The sequence below is a fragment of the Macroventuria anomochaeta genome, assembly GCF_010093625.1.
Source record: "Macroventuria anomochaeta strain CBS 525.71 unplaced genomic scaffold BU25scaffold_1, whole genome shotgun sequence".
In the NCBI taxonomy this organism is placed as follows: Eukaryota; Fungi; Ascomycota; class Dothideomycetes; order Pleosporales; family Didymellaceae; genus Macroventuria; species Macroventuria anomochaeta.
In genome coordinates, this window is record NW_022985362.1 from 836655 (window position 1) to 856871 (window position 20217).

A 20217-nucleotide genomic window follows, 5' to 3' on the forward strand; every position below is an offset into this window, starting at 1 on the left:
CGACAAGATACTTGTGATACGGGTATCGATCTGTATATGAGACTATAGGTACATTGACTAGTGTCTCTTCCTTCTTCCTTACGCAACATGTGCTTCTCTGTGAAAAAGTTCGAACTCAATGTGGATATTTTGCTGCTGTCTGTCCGAGTGAAAGATCTAGCACACTGGATATGTGACGGTTTATGGAGTAAAGCGGTCATGTCTGCCACGTGTGCTGGTGCAGTGCTCTTGCCTGTTCCAATAGCACTTTCTATCTGAACAACAGATACGTCATGTAAACAGACCCCGCTGGGGGTCGAGAGAGAGACAGAACACTGAACAAGAGAACAACAGAACATACTGATTTTACTGCTTCGCGCGGTTACCCCTGACTTACTGCCCTGCGCGGTTACACCTTCACTTATTGCATTTACTGCAACAGGATATGTGCTTGTGCGTTGAGCAACACCTCTCCTAGAGAACAGAGATGGATACTCATATGGCTGGTAGACACTATCTGTGACCATAAAACATATCTGCTGTGTTTTCTCCTGTCGGAGGTGAAGGATCCCCCGATAGCCGCGTGATAGTACTGGCAGCTTCTATATGTGAGCTTCTCTCACCCACCGAATAATACAAAATTACCATACATTAGCCCATTGGCATCTCCCGTTCTTCTTCACAAAGATGTCACGATTACCACTCGTCCAAACATGTCTGTCTCAAGGTATATGTGCTTGTACTTTGAGCAGTGTGCCTCCGGAAGAACAAAGGGTACGTTGTATGACTGGAAAATGGGATTGTGACTGTATGTTTACTCATTCAGACCTCTTCCTGCTTTCTCCACAGGAAAATCTTGCGGCCGTCGACTTACCAAAAACGAATTCTGTGTAAGTCATACCGTTGTTGCTTTGCTAAAGGCTGCACCTATGCTGCCTATGCCTTGCCTTGCATTTCTTATCAATGACACTACTCATGTGCGCTGCTCGATTGTTGGTGCCTCAGAAAGCGACTAGGGAAGACATGACCAGAGCTTGTTTCGGCACCTTAATGCCTCCGATTCTATTCTACTTACTTTCTGCTACACATTACTTACTTCAGTCGTTCCAGAATCTCAAAAACTTAGACAGTGTGGTCTTATATCCAGCAGATAAGTTGTCTGCAAGACATTAGACAACTTTCGCATGTGTGTCTGTGTCACTGGCCGAGAAAACAATGTCATTTGCGCATCGCAGTATGTAATTGGAACCAATCAAAACTCAACCCGTATACATACTCTCCCGATATAAAGAAAGGAATTAGGAATGCCTTCACTTATGAATACCGCACTTTCTGCTCTGAAGTATCGTGGTTGCCGACTACAAGTATATAAGTTGTGCCTTCCCTACTTTACACCTTCCTTACACCCCTTTAAGGAAACATGCTCTCAAAATTTGCAACAAGCAACCGAACGTGCTAGCTGTTCTGTTCTGAAGTGCGACACCAACGAAGTCATATTTTTCTCTGTGCTCCGAGATCACGTCCTGTTCGCCTCCTCAGCCCTCTCAAAATGTGATCTGGAACGCTCATGTCCTCTCTGCGCCTGCAACTAAGCATGTTTCCGAGAATGCGTATATCTTTGACAGCTGCCAGAGGTTCTATACTTGTCCGAGTCTCAAACGATCTGATTCAAGATACACCTGGGCATGCCTGCTTTGGTCAACCTCGCCGGATGCCATGAGAAAGATGAATTGAATTCGACCAACCATGCAGCCACTCGTGAGATTCGCTGCGTCTAGCCCGGTAAGAGGGCATTGTTGAGCGGTCACTTCGTCATCATCGAAGATATAAGTACCGCGTATCTGCTCGTTTCCTTCTTGCTTCTCCCAGTTCTTTCCCACCAAAAGGATAACCATGGGCATGAATGTCCTTTCTGTCATCTTGACTCCGCTGAAAAGCCGCAAAGAGCAGTGGAATGTATCTCACCCACTTTGAGTCGTATTCAAAACTCCGTGTTTTACCTATCGACGATCTGCCTTCTCTCCTGAGCTGCGCATCAATCGAATCATAGCCCGTCCACGTGCATGCGACGTCTGACCCTTCCTTGTTTTGTGAAGACGTCAAGCAGATGGTGCATGGTGTTTTGGGCTTTCTCCAGATTCTTCACAAAGATGCTTTTGTCATCCGGTATATGCAACTGGAGGACCGTATGTGCATTCCGGGTGCGCATAAAAACTTGGAAATCATCTAGAGGTGCGGGGATGTAATGTGGAGGTGAATACATAAGTCTTCCATGTGCCAAGTTTGCATCACTTTCTTACAATACCCTCGAATAGCCGAGCCCAAAGCTGTAGTAGAACACTTCATGTGCTGCTTCTTTCAGCCTCCTCTCAAATGTTTCAAGAGATGAAAACATGACCTTCCTGCTGTTCGTCTTCCCGAAGAGGTCGTCAGTAGCTAACTGATGTCAAGAAAAGGTTCATGGTGACCTTGCGAAACGTCACAAACATATCCAGTGATTTCAAATGCCGACGAGAACAAGCTGATGGCTGCCTCTGTACTCTTCTAAAATTACAAGCCGACGATCACATGCCTGTTCTAGGGTTATTGCAAAGGTTTCCGCTGCAATCCAGATGATCCAAAGCCAGATTTGACTATAATCATGCCTCTAGTCCGGAGAGTCGATTCTTCGGAAGGGCTGAAACCTCGAAACGATGTGCCGCTTTGCCTCTCGACCACATCTCAGTACAGCCTTAGCCATTATACGTCTTTACCGAACATCAAAATCCCAAGCTCTTGTCACATGTTTGTTTTGTCGCCGGGCCTGCATGATGTTAGCTGGTTTGTTGGCAACCTTCCAGACTATTCACGCCTCTAACAGCTCAGTGTTGTGCCTTTTCAATGGCTTCATTCTTCATCAAAAGAGCCAAGAACAAAAAGGTTACCAAAGACGCTTCGCACTAGGGCCGTGTTGTCTCCGTCTGCCTGAGAATCGTGCGAATAGGTATACATGACTTGCTCTGCGCTTTGCTTGATTTTTTTTTCCGATGTAGTTCATGAGAGGAGCTATATCGTGCCGAACAGGTCGGACTTCGGTCGTCGAAAACCGACTGATCTCGAGTTTCATGGCTCAGCAAGACCCAGGTCTTGATGATACCAGATGAGCTTCGAAAGGAGTATGCGATAAACTTGTTTGTGCCATCACAGGTTCGTGAAAAGTCATTCTAGATGTGTATTCATGAGTAGAATATGGGGCTCCTTGGTCAAACGAGGGTGGTCGCAGGTATAAAGTCTTCCTCTCTTCCCGATCTGAAAACTCGCAAAGACTACACTGTTAATTTGGTCTTGGTTGATGGGGCATGCGGGGAGGTGAAGAGGAGAAGGGAACACGCCATTAAAGTACTTGACGGAGTCAACTCGGCGATGTTACCAGTCTTCAAATAACGGCGGACATTCCGTCACACGAGTCACAATCTTTTTCGTACGCCGTCAGCATTCAAGCCGTATGTTCACCAAAAGAGCCTCTCTGTGGGAGTTGTGAAGGAGGGAATCGGCGTCTAGGGTTGGGGGACAGAACAGCCCTCCAGACATGGTGTGTGTTGAAGCGTAAGTTTTGGTAGGATGATGTTCAAAGTAAAGCTTTCAGAATCGATGTGTCTGCTGCTTTCCTTTCAGAAGATACAGCCAGCGGAAGATCATGTCTTCATTTGGATCTTGCCTGCCAAGGGCGTCTTTCCTGTATGCTGAGAAGTACGGACGAGTGCATCAAAGAGCCATCTCACATTCCGTATGGATCTTCGACTCCCTAGGTCATTGCCTGCATTGACAGCCTTGCGATATATCAATCTCGTGATTTCGCGACAGTCTGGCGACAGATCTTCGAGCTGCAGCGTCAGCACCTACAGCTCTTTCACGCCCCCAGGTGCACTAAGAAAGCTTATCATATCTCAAGCATTGTCGCAACCCTCATCCCGTCAGTCAGCATGCAAGACCGCGGAGCGAGATGCATAGCAATGTCGTACATCTACGTCAGCACACATACCCCACTCATTACCCTCAAGTATCGAATCCTTCGAGCATCACCGTTGGCAAAGGCTTTGAAGACGATCACGGAATCTGCGTGGTGTTGCAAAAGGAAGCATCTGCACCGCGGAAGCACGAACATGTCGCGATTGAAACGTACCTTCCTCAGATCCCCCACCCCACCCACCACCATCATCATCTTGCATGACTCACCCTGGATAAGCTATTCGTCTGCCTTACAATCGCCGCCAAGGATCACCTCCATCAGATCAAAATCCCACACATCTTGGCAATACGCTTCCGCCTTGTGGATTATTGAATGATAATCGTTCTCGTGTTACCCACGCGCCGATGACATGGGAGGCGCTGGCATCGTATTTGCGCTGTACATCGGTACATGGGTCAGCAGCCTCCGACTCGTGCGAAGCACCGAAGCACCGTGCTGGAGGACGGATCATGATCGTAGTCATTAGCAAGCATGCCGTGCAAGCTGTTTGCGGGTGACTGAGACGACGTGAATACGTCATGCTGATACGGCCCACCAACCTCCTCCGAGCGATGCGGACGGCGATTCTGATTGTGAAACATGGACCCACGGAGCGAGGAGTGACGTTGAAGGACATTAAGGACGATTACACAAGTCAACGTCAAGTGATGCCGCTTGTTGCAGGCTGACAGAATGTGGATAAGCTTCGTACAAGCTCTGAAGCTCCCAACCTTGAAGGTCAGAGCTTCAGCTTCAGTTTCTCTGACAAAGACATCTCAACGCACGATTGTTCACCTGACTCATCACGGAATCACAGACTTCAATGTTTGAACAAGCCCAGCCGCGACCACACACCCTCGTGTCAAGCCCACAAGTTCACATCGACTTGCAGCTAACCATGCGCTCACCAACCACCAACCGCAGCTACCCCACGATGCGGGATGCACCAAGCGCATACGCTACTGCATGCACATCTCCAAGCCTTCCAAGCAGCCATTGACCAATCACATCCACCTTGTTCGCTATCTCTTCACGCTGTCCTTTCTGCACTTCGCTAACCAAAGCTTCATGGCTGAACTCTGGAACCCGCCACGGCCGTGGGAGCTGCAATTGCGTTTCTGCGTCCGTCTCGCACCGCCTGGTCACGATGCACCGCGACGGGCAACCAAAGGCAGAACCAGCGCTGCGGATGCAAACTGTCGTCGCGACTGTCCAATACTAATTCGCCCAGCTCCATGGGCACTGATCTACCCCGCTTGGGGGCGCTGGCAGCGACAGCACCGCTTCGAAATTTAGCAGCTGCAGACGGCAATCTGTGACGACTTGTCACTGCCCTGCAATCCCTACCCACACAGACCAACCACCTGCACCGGGACGTCTTGATAGCGATAGCTGACCGGAAGTGAAACCGTAATCATCAATCAGACTTCAAGGCGGACTTTGACACTCACTTGTGGCACTGGGGAGGTGCTTGGCTCGCTATCTACAGCCAGCTCGCATTGAATTTGTCACATTTCGGCAGTTTGTAGGGCTGATTGGCATCAGGGAATTGCGAGGCTTGCAGGGCAGCAGAGAGGCGGCACCTAACGACCTGACACCCGTGAATTCACCCGATATGCAAGATGCTAGCCGCACCGTTCTGAAGAAGGGACTGCGATGCGACAAGACCAGATGGGTCTAGATAGCAGCCTCAATTGAGCATTGCTGAACGTCAACTGTAGAGCAACCACAGCTTGGAACATGGCTTGAAAGCTCCAGGATTGTAGATATTGGACGCGCAGATAGATCTAAGAATGATAGTAACTATAGTAAAAGCACGAAGATTGCAAACGTCACAAGCAATGGCGAGGTAGAGTGTTTAACTTCAATCGGTATCAATTACTACAAAGAAATATGCTCCTTGGTATACAGAGAGTAATTAAGAAACGGCGACTGATTATTAACCTCACTAAGGAGGTGGGCTCATCACACCCATGGCCAGTACATATAACCAACCACATAAGCCGTTCATCTTTCTCATATGCATCCATGCACCGTAATTTACATTTACTCGTCGTCTTCTTCCTCGGCAGCGCGAGCGGCAAGGACGTAACGCTGGGTTCCGTGCTTGTCGACACCGTGCTCGAGAGCAAGCTTGCTGAGGGCAGCAATCATGTTCTCAATGTGAGGGTTCTTCCTGTGGCGGTCCTTGCGGCCAAGCTGGTCGAGCCATGTAATGCGGTTGAGCAGGTAGTAGACAATGGCGATGATGATTGTAACACCAATGGAGTAAGCCCAGATGATGACAACGGTGACAATGTCGACCCAGCCGCGCTCCTGGAACTTGGAGTTGTGGGTGGGAGGGTTGGTCTGGTAGTCGGTACCGGACATCCAGCCGAAGAGGGCGAAGATGGTGGCAAGGGCGTCGACACCGAGAATGGCGATGATCAGTTGGAACGAGGGGAAAGTCTTACCGCCACGGGTGACGAAGATGAGCCAGTTCTCAGTAAGGGCAACCTCGAGGAAGAGGATGGGCTGGATGGCACCGAAGTTGACGATGATACCACCGTTGGGCAGGAAGAGAGTGCCACGAACGACCCAGGTACCGAGAGCGAGGAGAAGACCGAGAATGACGGAGATGAACCAGATCTTGGGCAATTGCCACTCGACGGGACGCTGCTCAGAGTGAGCGTTGTCGTAAGCGACGGCGACGGTAGCCAAATCAGCGAAGAGGGCAAGGAAGACAATGAGCTCAGCACGGATGGTCTCATTGAGAATGATCATCGAGGTGACGAGGTAGACTTCCAAGTGCAAGCAGAGGGCGATACGGTACTGGATGTAGGCCTTCATACGCTGGAAAATCTGGCGGGCAGTCTTGATGGCGAGAACGATGGTGGACAGACCGGGGGCAAGGAAGACGATATCGGCGGCGGCCTGGGCAGCCTCAGTGGAACCCTCGACGGCAATACCGCAGTCAGACTTCTTCAGGGAAGGAGCATCGTTGACACCGTCACCAGTCATGGCAGTCAAGTGACCACGCTGCTGGAGCATTTCGACGACCTGGTACTTGTGCTCGGGGAAGACTTCGGCGAAACCGTCAGCGCGCTCGACGAGATCGTGCTGAGTGGTACCGGTAAGACCACCGTGAATGAGCTTGGTAGAGTTGTAAACCTTAGTTCCGAGGGCAAGCATCTTGCAGGTCTCCTTGGCGATGGCAATAGCGTCACCAGTCAACATCTTGACGGGAACACCGAGCTGCTGAGCCTCAATGATGGTCTGGGCGGTATCCTCACGAGGGGGGTCGAACATGGACAAGAGACCGAGAAGGATCCAGTCACCGTCGTTCTTCTGGTAAGCGACACCGAGGGAACGGAAACCACGACGGGCGAGCTCGGAGGCCTTCTCCTTGTACAGATTGGCGGTGATCTCGTCGCAGTTGGCAAGGTTGACAATGGCCTTGGGGGCACCCTTGGCGCAGACGTACTTGTCACCACCCATATGGCAGACAGCGGTGATACGCTTAGAGACGGGATCGAAGGGAGTGAACTTCTCGGTCCTCCAACCCATGTTGAGGATCTCACGAGCCTTGGGGTAGCGGCGGATGGTCAGAATGGTAACCTTGTCGATGGGGTCGAGAGACTTGAGGTTGTGGGAAGAAGCAAGAGCAGCGACAGCCATCATCCAGTTGACATCCTGGCCTTCAGCGACGTAAGGCTCACGGAGAGACAACTGGTTAGCGGTAAGGGTACCGGTCTTATCAGAGCAGAGAACGTCAACACCAGCGAGGGACTCGATAGCAGTGAGCTTCTGGACGATAGCCTTCTGCTCGGCGAGGTAGGCGGCACCGACAGCAAGAGTGGTGGTGGTGACAACGGGAAGACCGACGGGAACACCGACAATGAACATGATGAGGGCGTAGTGGAGAAGGGTGACAGACTTGTCGGTACCCTCACGAGCGACGGAGATGGGGATGTGACGGAAGAAACCACCGATCCAGGCCAAGAGGATGAAGAACATGACCAAGACGAGAAGCGCTGTACCAATGGAGTTCATGATAGCCTTGAAGTGACCCTGGTCCTGAGCGCCCTGGACGAGCGAAGCAGTGCGACCGACGAAAGAGTGCTTAGCAGTGGCGATGACAATACCGTAGGCCTTGCCGCGCTTGCAACCAGTGGTGTAGTAAGCGACCTCGCCCATGTACTTGTCGACAGCGAGAGATTCACCGGTGATGGCAGACTGATCGCAAGCAACGAGAGAAACACCCTGAGTGATAGGGTTCTCCTCATCGAACTTATCCTCATCGACTTCGTCCTTCTCGTCCTCTGGGTCGCCGTCGTGGAACTTGTCCTCAGCCTTGAGCTTGAGGTAGAGTTCGAAGTCCTCAGGGTGGTCGTAGTCGCAGATAAGACGGACATCACCGGGAACGGTGGAACCCTCCTCGACGACAACGATGTCACCGGGAACGAGCTCACGGGCGAGGATGGTCTGTTGCTGGTTGTCACGGACGACAGTCGCCTTCATGGCGATGTCACCCTTAAGGGAGGCGACGACATCGGCGGCCTGCTTTTCCTGGTACCAACCGACGACAGCGTTAAGAAGAAGGATACCGCAGATAACACCAAAATCGATCCAATCCTGAAGACCGGCGGCGAGAAGGGCAGCAAGTTCCATGACTGTATCGCGTTAGTGATGCACGGCCAATGAAGTTGTGTAGGTTTGCATACCGTAAAGGATGGGGCCGGTGAAGTAACCCATGAACTGCTTCAGCAGGTTGGTCTTCTCAGACGAGATTTCGTTGAAACCATAGCGCTTGCGACGGCTGTCCGCCTCGTGGCTGGAAAGACCAGTGCGGAGCTCAGTGTTGACGACTGCATCGTAAGTTAGCAAATGCGTTTTGATGAAATTGCACAAAAACGGGATGTATGCTGGGGTGTTGCTATGGAGCGGCTGGTGCGACAGCTAATGGATTTGCACGTGACTGCGGCCCCACACCGGCTGCAGCAAGCTCCAAGCTCAAGCTGGAAGCTCCCGGCATGCAGCTTGAAGCTATACGCAACCAGCTCCAGCGCGCCACCGAATGATGGCGTAATGATAATCGCCCAACAAAGCTTGCAATCGGTGATGAAATCGGTGCAGCTGGTTGCAGAGCGCCATTGGGGAGCCAATTGATGAGATGGAGATGCGAATGGGTAAAATACGTACAGTCATCAGGGACTTCAGCAGCCAAGTCAGCACCACCTGCGGCCTGGCCGCCGCCAGACTGCCACCAGCGCTTCTTCTTTGGTGCCTCCTCGACATGGTGACCACCAGCCCTGGGGTCGCGGTAGAAGAGGATGTACTTCTGCAGGGCAGTGTACTCGTCCATGCCCTCGAACTCGGTCATGGAGACGATGGACTTCTGGCGCTCAGCAGCGCTACTAGCGCGCCCGCGCTCGACATCTTCGCCGGGTGCCATATTGATTAAGGAATGCTCAGTAGTATGTCGGTGGTCGAATTATTAGTGGGTGTAGTAGTTGTCAGTCACAGAGAAGGCTCCCAGCGACCGGATGGAGGGAGGTGAGGTGTTGTCAAGGTCGGGCAAGCTCAGCAATCGGTAGGAGCGAGCGAGTCCTTCTCTGTAAAGGAAGAATGAGGGAGGAGGGACCGCAGCGGATTATATCCAAAGGTGCTCAGGGAAAAATCTGCTGGCTGGATCCGTGTCTGCCGATGGCTGGTGATTGGCCTCGTCGATAGCAGTCCAAGGTTGAGGGAGCACGTACCAACGTGCCGCTCACAACAAACCGAAAGAGCTACAATAAATCGCGCACACGCTATGTCATTTGCGGTCCGTGCTCCAGGCGATTTGCGGCCTTTCCCCCATGCAGCGAGTGCCTATCCGCGTCCGCCGCCGGGCTGCATCAGTGCGCCTGGGTGCGGCGAGAGTGGTTACAAGCCAGGTTGTGCTGGCATGCCTTTCACCGCGCGCAATAATCAATTTTCCAATATTCGCTGTGGTGGTGTTCGCTGCGGTTCAAGGCCCACCGCAACCACTAGAACACCCACTCTCCCATCGCGATCTGGGTCCCAGTTCCATAGCGCGACGCTGAGCGGCAGGAGAAATTAAGCGTGTGGGATAGCACGAGACTGTGTGCAACGCCAGCAGGGATCCTGCTTTATGACGTTGGGAGCAAGCAGCCAGCACCTCCACCATCGCTGCCTCGAACTGCACGACGCCACGAGCAGTAAGGCGCATCAGACTGGCATCAGCCTCCGGCCCCCCCATGCACCAAGCTTCTGCAGCCAAGAGCGCAAGCTTTGGGGAGCAGGGCTCGAAGACGCGCTGCAGCTGGCTGACTGCTCGCTCGCAGGCGCGTCTGGTCGCAAGATGCGCTGACGAGGCATTTTCGACCTCCGTTGCTGCTCGCACGAGAGAGCAATTCCGCAGAGCCTCAACGAGGACTCCCCACGCGATGAGCGTTTTTTTATAATTTTCGCTTCTAGTGCAGTCGCGGCCCCGTTTCTTGCTTCCCTGCGTGAGCTGGTGCGCGCTGGCAGGGCCACGCAGCCAGTGAGTAAGGCTCATTATCCGAGCCTTCTCCAGACCCATCTGCGCTGCAGCGATCAGGGCATGCCTAGAGGAGCAACTGTTTGCATCGCAAGCCTGCGTCCACCCCCGCGCCGGACGCGACTTCAGAAGCACCGAGACTGACCGGGGCCGCAGGCGACTGCAAGGGCAGGTCAATTGACGAAAGTTCTTGTTACGGAGAAGCGTCGAGCTCATCAGACCGATGATTAGACGCCCCATTATCGGCCGAATCAGCGTGGCCAGAATGCCGAGTTGCCTAGGCAACAGCGCTTCCAATTACAGAGGATATTATAGTAATACGACAACACACCCAGATCTGTCGCAAGCGCGCGCCGTTGCAATGAACACTGGAGACTCATTAAACGCAGGGCATCCAGGTTTGGACACTGTTGCGCTGTCCTCGTCGCCGTATGGGCGCAATCGCAGGCCCAGAATGCGCACGTGACCCAATAATAACTGGATCCACCAGGTGCGACTGCCGATACTTCACCGGCAGCTTGGTTTGAACAGGCTCACCGCCGTATCTTGCTCGGGAATAAAGATTGCGTATTTTTACGACTCTATTGAATTATTATCTTGCCTCGGCGAACTTCTGTCGTGGTGTTTTCAAAAGCCTGAATCGCAAACTTCTCCCGGTGTCGGACCGTCAACGTTGCTGCCGCACCATGTTCATATGCTGCCTCAGGCGCCGCCTCCCGCAATCTGGAGCCTTCTGTTTGGAGAACTATTGTTTCGTCTGGAGAATTTTTGCGACATGTTTCATCCAGTACAACCTCACGATACAAGTTTTTCCTACAGTCACAATGCCAATGCTCTTGGACGAAGGATGTGAATCATTTTGTGCCTGCATTATCGACCAGGTGGAGCGCCTAACAATAGTATTTGGGATAGAAGTCCGAGTGCTTCGGATATTGGCCTGTACCCACTGTAGACCACTGCTAACCGTACCGCTCGATCCAGTTTCTCCTCAGTTTCTCCGCGACTTGACGCAAAAAATGCTCTCCCGCCTCTTCTCCGGACTCAGCCTGCAGGCCAAACGTGCAGGAAGCTTTGTGTCTTGTCTTGGACCCTGACAGACTTCAGACGCACCGTTTGATTCCGCAATCCCTGGACTACGAAAACGATCCCAACCACCACGATTATGTTTCACAAAAAGCCAGGCAAGGAACTGGGCCGTGGTTGTGTTTACCTCCCACCTCCGACGTTTCGCCCCCAACCTCTCGCGTACTCTTCCCCAGATACAGGTACCAACCTCGCCTGAAACTGTGAACCGAACAAGGATGAAAAACTCGTCTCGAGCGTACCGTGGCAGCAGCGGCTAAGAACGGTGTCAACATGCTCGGATATTTCTGAGCAGTATTGCCAGCCAGGAAACATATTGGAAGCAGTGGATGTGCGAACCGTTTCTTGTGCGACCAATGAGGACTATTCGTGTACCAATGCTACAACTGTTCGCAACGTATCTGCTCAGTCTACCATGGGTCTAAATCTGCGCAGCGAACATTTACCGGCGTGTACCAACCTCCTAAACTGCCACAGCCAAGCACCGATCTCTGTGCTTGTTGCACATCGCCGTCGTCTCCACATGAACACTCGCGCATTGAAAAATGTGGTGATCGCACTTGGCGCCGAGACTGCTCCACCCCCATCCCCTAGAATTTCGCAACAAGATCGACAACTCCGTTTCCAAAAGGGCCAGGTTCCACTTCGAATATTCTTTGTGTGCATCGTGAGTCGTGGCAGAACCACCGCATCCCCAGAATGAGGCTGGAAATCCTGGCTGCAGCTGCAGGTCGTCGAATTTTCACCTGCTGCATCGTATTAAGCGCGAACGCATCAAGCGGCTGGACCCGCTCAGGGCGACTTCGCGCAATCAGCTTTACTGGAATGCGCACTAGCCTCATCTAGGCCACCCTGCAAACGCTTATTCGTGGCCTCATCTACCATTCAGCACTCGAGATTGTGAGTTTGCTGCCACGCAACTCTCTCGCCCTTCGCTATATTGCACACAGTGCATCGCAATGTTTCCTGTGCAAAACAAAAGCCTTGACTGCAACTTTGCGCCCATCGCTGCCAATTGCTCCCTGGCGACTCTGCCCAGACATCTCACTGTACAATGTGCCAGCTGTCTAACCGTCATAAGCAACCCTTCCTGCCAAGCAGCTCCACGGACACGAACCTCGAAGCAGATGATTCCTTGCGCAACGCACCTGCTCTCCAAGTCACCCATTATTGATTCTCCATTCGAGTAAGGAGCGTCCTGCATCTCCCCGCCATACGCTACACGAAGTACGAGGGCTCACCCGCTACTGCCCAGACGTTACTGTACGCCTGCACTGCACCTGCAGTAACGTGCCAAGCGTTTCCGCCCAGCAACGATTCCTCCCGAGGTCGGCTTGGAGAATGCGTCTTTTTTGTGCTGTGCTTGGCAGCTGTGTTCCGGCCGTGAACGTGTGAGAACCCGTGTTTGCACGAAGCGCCCAGCAGGCCAGATTGTGCATCTGGTGTGTTCGAGATTGAGGTCAACGGATTTGAGCCGGGGTGCTTTTGGGGCCCCACACTCACCGCCAGAATTACCTCTAGAAAACTCCAGATGTGCAGCTAGAAGTGCCATTCAGCCGGCGCCAAAATGGAAGGTTGATGGTCGTTTTCGCTACCTGGTTATTCCGATACTCACGAGGACCAATTCTGTGCCCACGACTCCAGCTTACTTTCAGTTCAGCAACCATCCCACGTCTTGCAGATAATATGACAGTCATTGCACTTCTCCTTTGATGGGTTGACAGAACAAACAGGTAGATAGCAGCCTGGCAATTGGGCGCGCAACCACTTCAAGCAGCTCTACCGGCTGAGCCGCCGACATTCTACCTAATATTTCGTGTACACAGCGAGTAGTTACTGACACATCAGCGTGAGCAATTGCGACACACAGGGATGCTATTTGAGACGCCAAAACTCTGCAGTCCTAGAGGAACGATAGCAGGTCGTTCTTCTGATGATCTTGATTACGGTCACGGATCCCAGATCGTCAACATGGCAAGATCTTCTCCTCACGAATCATAGCACCCCATTACATTGCGTCGGAACATTTCGATGTTCAAACGCTCGTTTCTTAGTTTTCACGTCTTTCTTTACCAGCGCTCGCCATGAACAGCTGCTTTTGTGTGTTCTCGGGACACGATCACACTCCAAGGCTACCAAAGCAGGGCTCAAGTAGCTCCGGGTGCATGGCTAGAAGATCGAGTCTGGCGGAGGAGAGCGACAGGCAAGACATGAGGTTACTGCGAAATCATTTTGAATTATACGGCAGGATATGGCAAGGCACATGCCGCTTTCCTCGCACTACTTCGTTTTATTGCTTGTCACGAGAAGGTAGGAAAGAGCAGGAATGGGAACATTCGGTGAGTCAGGCAAGTCGCAGGCAGAGCGCATGCATTCTTGGCTTGTAGATTTCAAAACCTCAGGAGGTACACGAATATAGAAGAGCACAGTCAGACACTAACACATCATCACGCTTCCTTCGCTTTTCGGCCTCCCGCTATTGTCAGGATGCAAAGGAGAAACTTTTGTACCAGACTGAAGCGCACACGCGCTAGCAGTAGGTATTGTAATGCTTCTTTCGAACCTCACTGCGGCCATATCCAGGATCGGAGCTCATCTGCACAACGACTTCTTCACATCATCCGCCATGCCTAGACTTGTGACAGAGCTTCGCTCGAGACGACATGAGCGGATCCAATGATACTTTTGAATGTGAAGCAGTCAGCACATAAGGCAGTGAGAGGCAATTTTGGGATTTCTTTCCGACAGAAGAGTTTGATAAAGAACCAGGAAGGAGGAGAAGCTACCAGCTTTATATTCCTGTTTGGGGCGCTGTCCCAGTTTTTAATGAGCTGGGCCAAGGACATCATGTGAAGTGTCTCTGCATTTTGGAAGACAGCGAGCACATCAGAGGCATCATATTGGATCTCGATATTAGACTCGGAAGGTGCAGTGTTGATAGGAAGGAGCGAAGCACGAGCAGGCTGTGGCACCTCTCATCGGTCCTCGCGCCGCTCGCCCAATCACGTCGAATAAAACGTAAGAGCTCTAGAAAGGCACAGAGGCAAGCTCGAAAAGATCATGATCGAATTAAGGCGCCTGTTTCGAGAATGAGAATCGGACATATCTGTAACCCAGACCAGAGACTGCAGGTTCAAGAGCGGTGTTCAGCGAGAAAGTCAGAGACAGAGCATGCATACGCCAGTTAAACGCTTTGGAGGTGGCAAACACAGAACATGGATATGGGGGCTACCCATTTCAGAATCTTGTTGAAGGTAACCTGATGGCGAGGGAGGAGTCATACAGAACAGATTGGCGACTTAAGTACTGCAGCTCAGATCCATCCTTCGAGCTAACGCTGCACAATTCCGCTCGTACAGATAATTGCGTTTTACTACGTTGGACCATGTCTTTCTCCAGGGAAATTTTCAGGTGTTTTTGGCTTTGACAGAGCAGCAGAAAGACCCATCGCAAAGAAGTAGGTCGACGTATGAAAGACTGCCAGCACATAAATTAAGCCGCTCTTGCCTTCTGGTCGTTCGGACTTGACTACAGATACACAACCCAAGAGTTGGACATAACAGTGGCTCTCCGGCAGGCAAACCAGAAAACACCATCGCTGCTTCCACGTGATCTTTTGGGAGAGCAGCGACGGCACCTACTCGCGAGATCGAAGCCTCTCAGAGATCAATAGAATAAGCTTGTGTGGTGAACATACATAACGGTCGGGGGATACCCTCTCCAGACCGTCGCTGTACAGAAAATTCGTTTTATCTTTGTGTGGACGGACAGCTCAAGCGATCTCATGGCCTTGTCCCCGTTGGCTTTGGAAGCAGCGGCCGACGCTCGCTTCTTGTCCCAAGCAGTTTTCGACAATTGAATTAGAGGCGGTAAGGTAAGTGAAAAAGAGCATGTGTTGAGTGAGAGCAGACTCTATACTGCACTTCCGTAGTTGCCTCAGTGATGCAACACTCTTGCTACTGCGAACAGCATACGTTAGATGTATGGCGATGCACATCTCAACAAGATATAATCACCAGACAACCCTTTCTTAGAAGCAAGGGCTGCTTTCAAAGTACCGCACCACGTCACACAACCCATGGCCTCATCGTCTTGGAGTTGTAACCTGTCAGCCAGGCACCCTCACTGCCTCCTGCCTCTCATGGGCTCCGCGCCTTCCTCTTTCCAACTAGCGCCCCACAGCTCGTCTCCAGGTAGATAACACCACATAGATAGCTGTCGAAAACATCACAATTCTGCTCACGTTCTCCCCCATTGACATAAACAATTGCAGGATATGTAAAGCACAGTCTCATCAGAACATATGTCCTCATTACGAGGGTTTGCGAGTGGGAGAAGACAGCATTCACCGTCTTTGATCTGACTTTGGATTCTTGCTCTTAATAAGAGCGATGGTGATGGTGATGCAGGAGAAAGTTCGTTCGCGTCATGGGATTCGTCTTTCAGCCGCACACAGAGCATGAGATTAGGAGCTTGTGTTTTGGAGAAAGCGGAGCCAGCAGATGATCATCGGACGAATTGATTTTGAAGAACAGAATTTGAAGGTTGTGATGCAGGTGACAATGGAGGCCTGTGTCAAGGTCAAGCACAAGCTTTATATACAGTCACCTGCAAGGCACGTATCTGCAAACGTCCCCATCTTCTCATCTATCTAAAGACCTCCATAACTCCTCACTATACTGCCCCAAACACGTCTCACACTTCCCACACTTCCTACAACCCGGTGGCACCCTCCTCCCCTTATACACATTGAATACCCAATCCTCAATCTCACCTTTCCGCTCCCACCACGACCCAGATCTCAAATTGTACTTGTCCGGCGCAGTCGGGAAGCTATGCGTATGTTTGGCCGGCACGCGATTGGTGAGGGTATGTATATCAATCCCAGCTTCCCTGCCAACCTCAACGAGTCGCTGGAAGTAGATCTTGTCGGCTCTTGGTTCGCCATTCTTATGCCTCGTATTCTTGTACTCTGTCTCAACATCCTCGAGATAGACGGCTTTGAGGTTACCGTAAAAGGACTCATAAGCATCAGAAAGCTTATCGTACTCTTCGTCATCTTCATCCCACCCTTCCATCCGGCGATGACTCTGTATGACAGCGATGAGTGCATCTTCCAACCAGTCGAGAAAACTGCCCTTACACTGTGTGGGGAAGTACTCCTCAGCCTTTCCCCAGAATACCAGTCTCTCAATAGACCCCGGAAACGCCGTCTCCGTGAACCACTTGACGAAGTATTTGCGCTGTTCTTTATAGGTCATCTTGTAAACATCTCCGCTCGTGGAATACAAGCAATCCAACTCTACATCAGAGATGTCCATAGCCACGGTCTTGAGATTGTCTGCTTTTTCGAGCTCCTCGTTGCGGTAGACAGAGCATCTGTACCCGTGGATCTGGGCATAGCTGTACGGGCCGTAGAACATTAGGGTGTGTAGAGATGCAGATTGCTCGGAGCAGAGACCCTGGACCAGGGCGTCGGCGTCATCCATCCGGTCGCCGCTGTCCCCGGCACGGAGTGTGAAGGTCTCAAGTGCGGACGGTGCTCGGGGGAGCGCGAAGCGGAAAGAATGCGGCATGTCGCTGCAGTCGTCGAGGAAGATGTGCTTGACTGTGGAGGAATGCAAGGGCATCAGCGTGCGAGACTCATAATCTGTTGAGTCGTCCCAGCCCGAACGCCTGAGGTCGTTGTAGTATATTGAGTTAAGGCGAGGTAGGCGAAGTAAAGTAGAGAAGATTTCCATGGTCTTGTTCGACCCATCCAGATGACCGTCCTCGTTCTGTGTGTGCCGTGTCGTCATCCATGTCTCTGATTCGACGCCAACGGCGACCTCCTGAATACTGCAAAGACCAGGAGGCCAGTGGCTGCCGTACAAGATGCTGCCTTGAATCACCCTCTTGAGCCAGCCCAGCGTCGACTTTTCCCGATGTTCGTGTGTGATAAACTTGACGTCCTGTAATCTTGGGCAATATGCGATGAGAAGCATCTTCAGTATGCCGTCAAGACCGTCTTCAAACTGCTCGCGGGCCTCCAGACGTATGTCCTCATCGCCACTTTCGAGCATCGCATCGAACTGGCCTTCAATGGCTTCGAGATACTCCAGCAGCTCATCATCCTGCCACTTCCACAACGTGCTGTCAACGTCCATATCTTCTTCGTGCAAACACTGGTCGAAGTTGAGCGGTTTCCAGTCTAGCCAGCTTGTACGATCATACCAGATCTCGATCGATCGAACATGCCAGGCAAGGAGTGGGTCAGCGCGTCCAAATGCGCTGCGTAGTAATGTTGGGATGGTAATTGGCGAAATGTCTGATGCGACCCGGTATTTGCTGTAAGCTTCCTGGTGACGCTTCAGGACTTTGCTGGAGCAGTCCGCAATTCTCTTGCATGTGCATGCAAAGTCGAGATGTGATTCAGGAGGAACAAAGTCGATGATAAGGCAGACGAGCTCGGTTGATAGGTTTGTAATAAAGCATGCATCGTGACCTTGCGGTGTTGTCTCCGGACTTGACCCTCTCGAGGGGTTTTTGATAGAACGCTGCTTCTCACCTGGTGACGCAGTAACAGAGTCCGAGACCATTGCATCCATGCTAATCGTAACAATGGTTGTCAATGATTCATTTTGCAGTGCGACGTCGAGCATTTAGGGGTGACAATGAGACGGGATGTGGCGCTTGGACCTCGCCTGGTGCCTGAATGGCTCAAGGCATCCACGGCTAGCTAGCACATCCATCAGGCGGCATTTTGACTGTGGAAATAGAGTTGCCGAACGTATGGAGGGTCATCCTCTTCACTTGCGCATCGGATCTTATGGGACTTTGCGTTATTGCCCAGCATGGATTGGTGCGCTGTATCGTGTAGATTGGGATCTATTCGTGATTCGCAGAAAGTCGGTAGACGACCTGGTCCTGCATCATGCGCTGTACGAACTGACGTAGTACTGTGGATATGTCAGCCTCTGCTCGAGTGTCAAGGGTCAGGAAGCGGACTCGTACAGTCAAGACAGACTCATCGTCACCGTTGTCGTTAGGCAGATAGACGTAAAGAATCAGAGCGTGCTCGTGGCAGAAGCCTGTCAACAGTTAGCAAACCTTCAGAGATACCAGGTCGGATGCCATGTAGCGAGATACTCACAGGCAATAACTCTCCCACCAAGCCTCCCCACGCTCATCACCTTGCCCCAATCGCGCCCATCTATCCTGACCGTCGCCCAACCCTCTTCGCTACGTCCGTCCGCAGAGCCCAGTTGCTTCATGCGCGTACTTGGGTGATCAGCCAGCCCGGTCACCCCTCCTGAAATCTGTGCAGGATCCAGTTCCGGGTTGCTGAGATCAGTCCAGACAGATGATATACTCATTGCGTCTGTCTTGATGCTCATCTTGAGACAGCCGTGCATGTTCGCCGCAACCTCGAGCCGTGTCCGTGACGCTGTTGTGCCTGGTCCTGATTTTGTATCCGCAAGCGCTAGCTTTGTGAACCTGTCGCTGATGCTTTTCAGCTGCATCAAAGGCGGCAGTATGATGTGTACATCTGGCTCTCTGGTCTGCGGCTCGTGTAGGTTGGCTACTGTATCTGGGGGGAGCACTCGCACCGGAATCTCTTGCGTAACGACCGTCTCGCGATTGCCTCCGAAGGCGTTGTCGAACGGTGCGTCGAAGCCGTCATCGTTGTTCGGGCCTGCTGTGGGGAAGGCGCTGTACGAATTCGAGGAAGTGGTTGTGACGATGGTGAGGGCAAGCATGGGCATGTTGTCCTTCTTCGTGAGCCGTATTTGGGCGGACGTGGCGTTCAAGGCGGACTTGAGGGCTCGGTTGAGCGAGATGAGCGGCACCTCGAGGTTGATGACATTGTTGGCAGCAGACTGCACGGAGATTGTCTCAAAGATGGCGTCCTGAGTGGCGTGTTAGAGGATATGGCGAGGTACTGAAAGGGTGCGCTTACAATGGAGAGAACACTGCGTCGAGTCAGAAAGGCTGTAGACACATGAGAAGACGCAGCAACTCACGCCCAGACCTGTGTGCCCTGCTCAGGTATGATGGTGAAGCATACCTGCTCCTCGCTGAGCTTCACCCATGCGAGCGGACCGAGAGAGTTGAGGGATGCGGTGAGCTCTGTCGAAGGTTGGCGAACCGTGAGATGTCTAGACGATATCTGAACATACTTGTGAAAGTGGAGATATTCTGTATTTGGGCCTTGAAGCGCATTGTGCAAAGCGGTGGAGGGAAGCAGACGCGTCGCGTAAATGTTCATGAAGGCGGGCTGCAAGGGCTCGAGGCAGCAACGTCATCGTCGCTGCTACCACTCTCGAAGCTCTTTTCACAACACCACAGTACAACTTCTAGCAATTGGAAAGGGCTACAGTGGTCGCGAGGAGAAGCAGTGCTTGTGTGTTTGAAATTTTCCACACGTTAATTGCTCTATGCCTTGGTGGACGACGAAGGGCACACGTATGGTCGCCGCCGATATCAGAGACGCCCAAGCAGCTCTTTCCATCACCTTACAAAATAACATTGCAAGAACTGGAGAAAAAAAAAGCTGTATCAATCCTAGCAAGAAGATAGTATCCATGTATTCGAGACCCAGAACGCCTACATCTTCTCCCACGCCTTGGCGGACACAGAAAGACTCACGTATCGAAGAAACACG

At 51.9% G+C, this 20217-nt stretch overlaps 4 protein-coding genes across 4 annotated transcripts; all 4 read right to left on the bottom strand.

Moving 5' to 3' along the window:
• Nucleotides 1–5660: 5660 nt before the first annotated feature.
• Nucleotides 5661–9675, bottom strand: BU25DRAFT_405361 (plasma-membrane proton-e). Its single transcript, XM_033699763.1, has 3 exons — nt 9149–9675; nt 8671–8814; nt 5661–8619 (listed from the first exon to the last, which is right to left on the bottom strand). Exons 1-3 carry the CDS (start codon nt 9399–9401, stop codon nt 6014–6016), a joined length of 3003 nt encoding a protein of 1000 aa, XP_033567656.1. The 5' UTR covers nt 9402–9675; the 3' UTR covers nt 5661–6013.
• Nucleotides 9676–9678: 3 nt separating this feature from the next.
• On the bottom strand, nt 9679–10953 carry BU25DRAFT_7066 (uncharacterized protein). Its single transcript, XM_033700219.1, has one exon. It carries the CDS (start codon nt 10728–10730, stop codon nt 9957–9959), a length of 774 nt encoding a protein of 257 aa, XP_033567657.1. The 5' UTR covers nt 10731–10953; the 3' UTR covers nt 9679–9956.
• Nucleotides 10954–16216: 5263 nt separating this feature from the next.
• Nucleotides 16217–18160, bottom strand: BU25DRAFT_453230 (uncharacterized protein; the record flags this gene model as incomplete). The annotated part of the gene is made up of 1 exon (XM_033700076.1): nt 16217–18160. One exon carries the CDS (start codon nt 18158–18160, stop codon nt 16217–16219), a length of 1944 nt encoding a protein of 647 aa, XP_033567658.1.
• Nucleotides 18161–18310: 150 nt separating this feature from the next.
• On the bottom strand, nt 18311–19775 carry BU25DRAFT_464529 (Hus1-like protein; the record flags this gene model as incomplete). Its single annotated transcript, XM_033700123.1, has 5 exons — nt 18311–18643; nt 18706–19462; nt 19513–19525; nt 19577–19682; nt 19733–19775. 5 exons carry the CDS (start codon nt 19773–19775, stop codon nt 18441–18443), a joined length of 1122 nt encoding a protein of 373 aa, XP_033567659.1. The 3' UTR covers nt 18311–18440.
• Nucleotides 19776–20217: the final 442 nt, after the last annotated feature.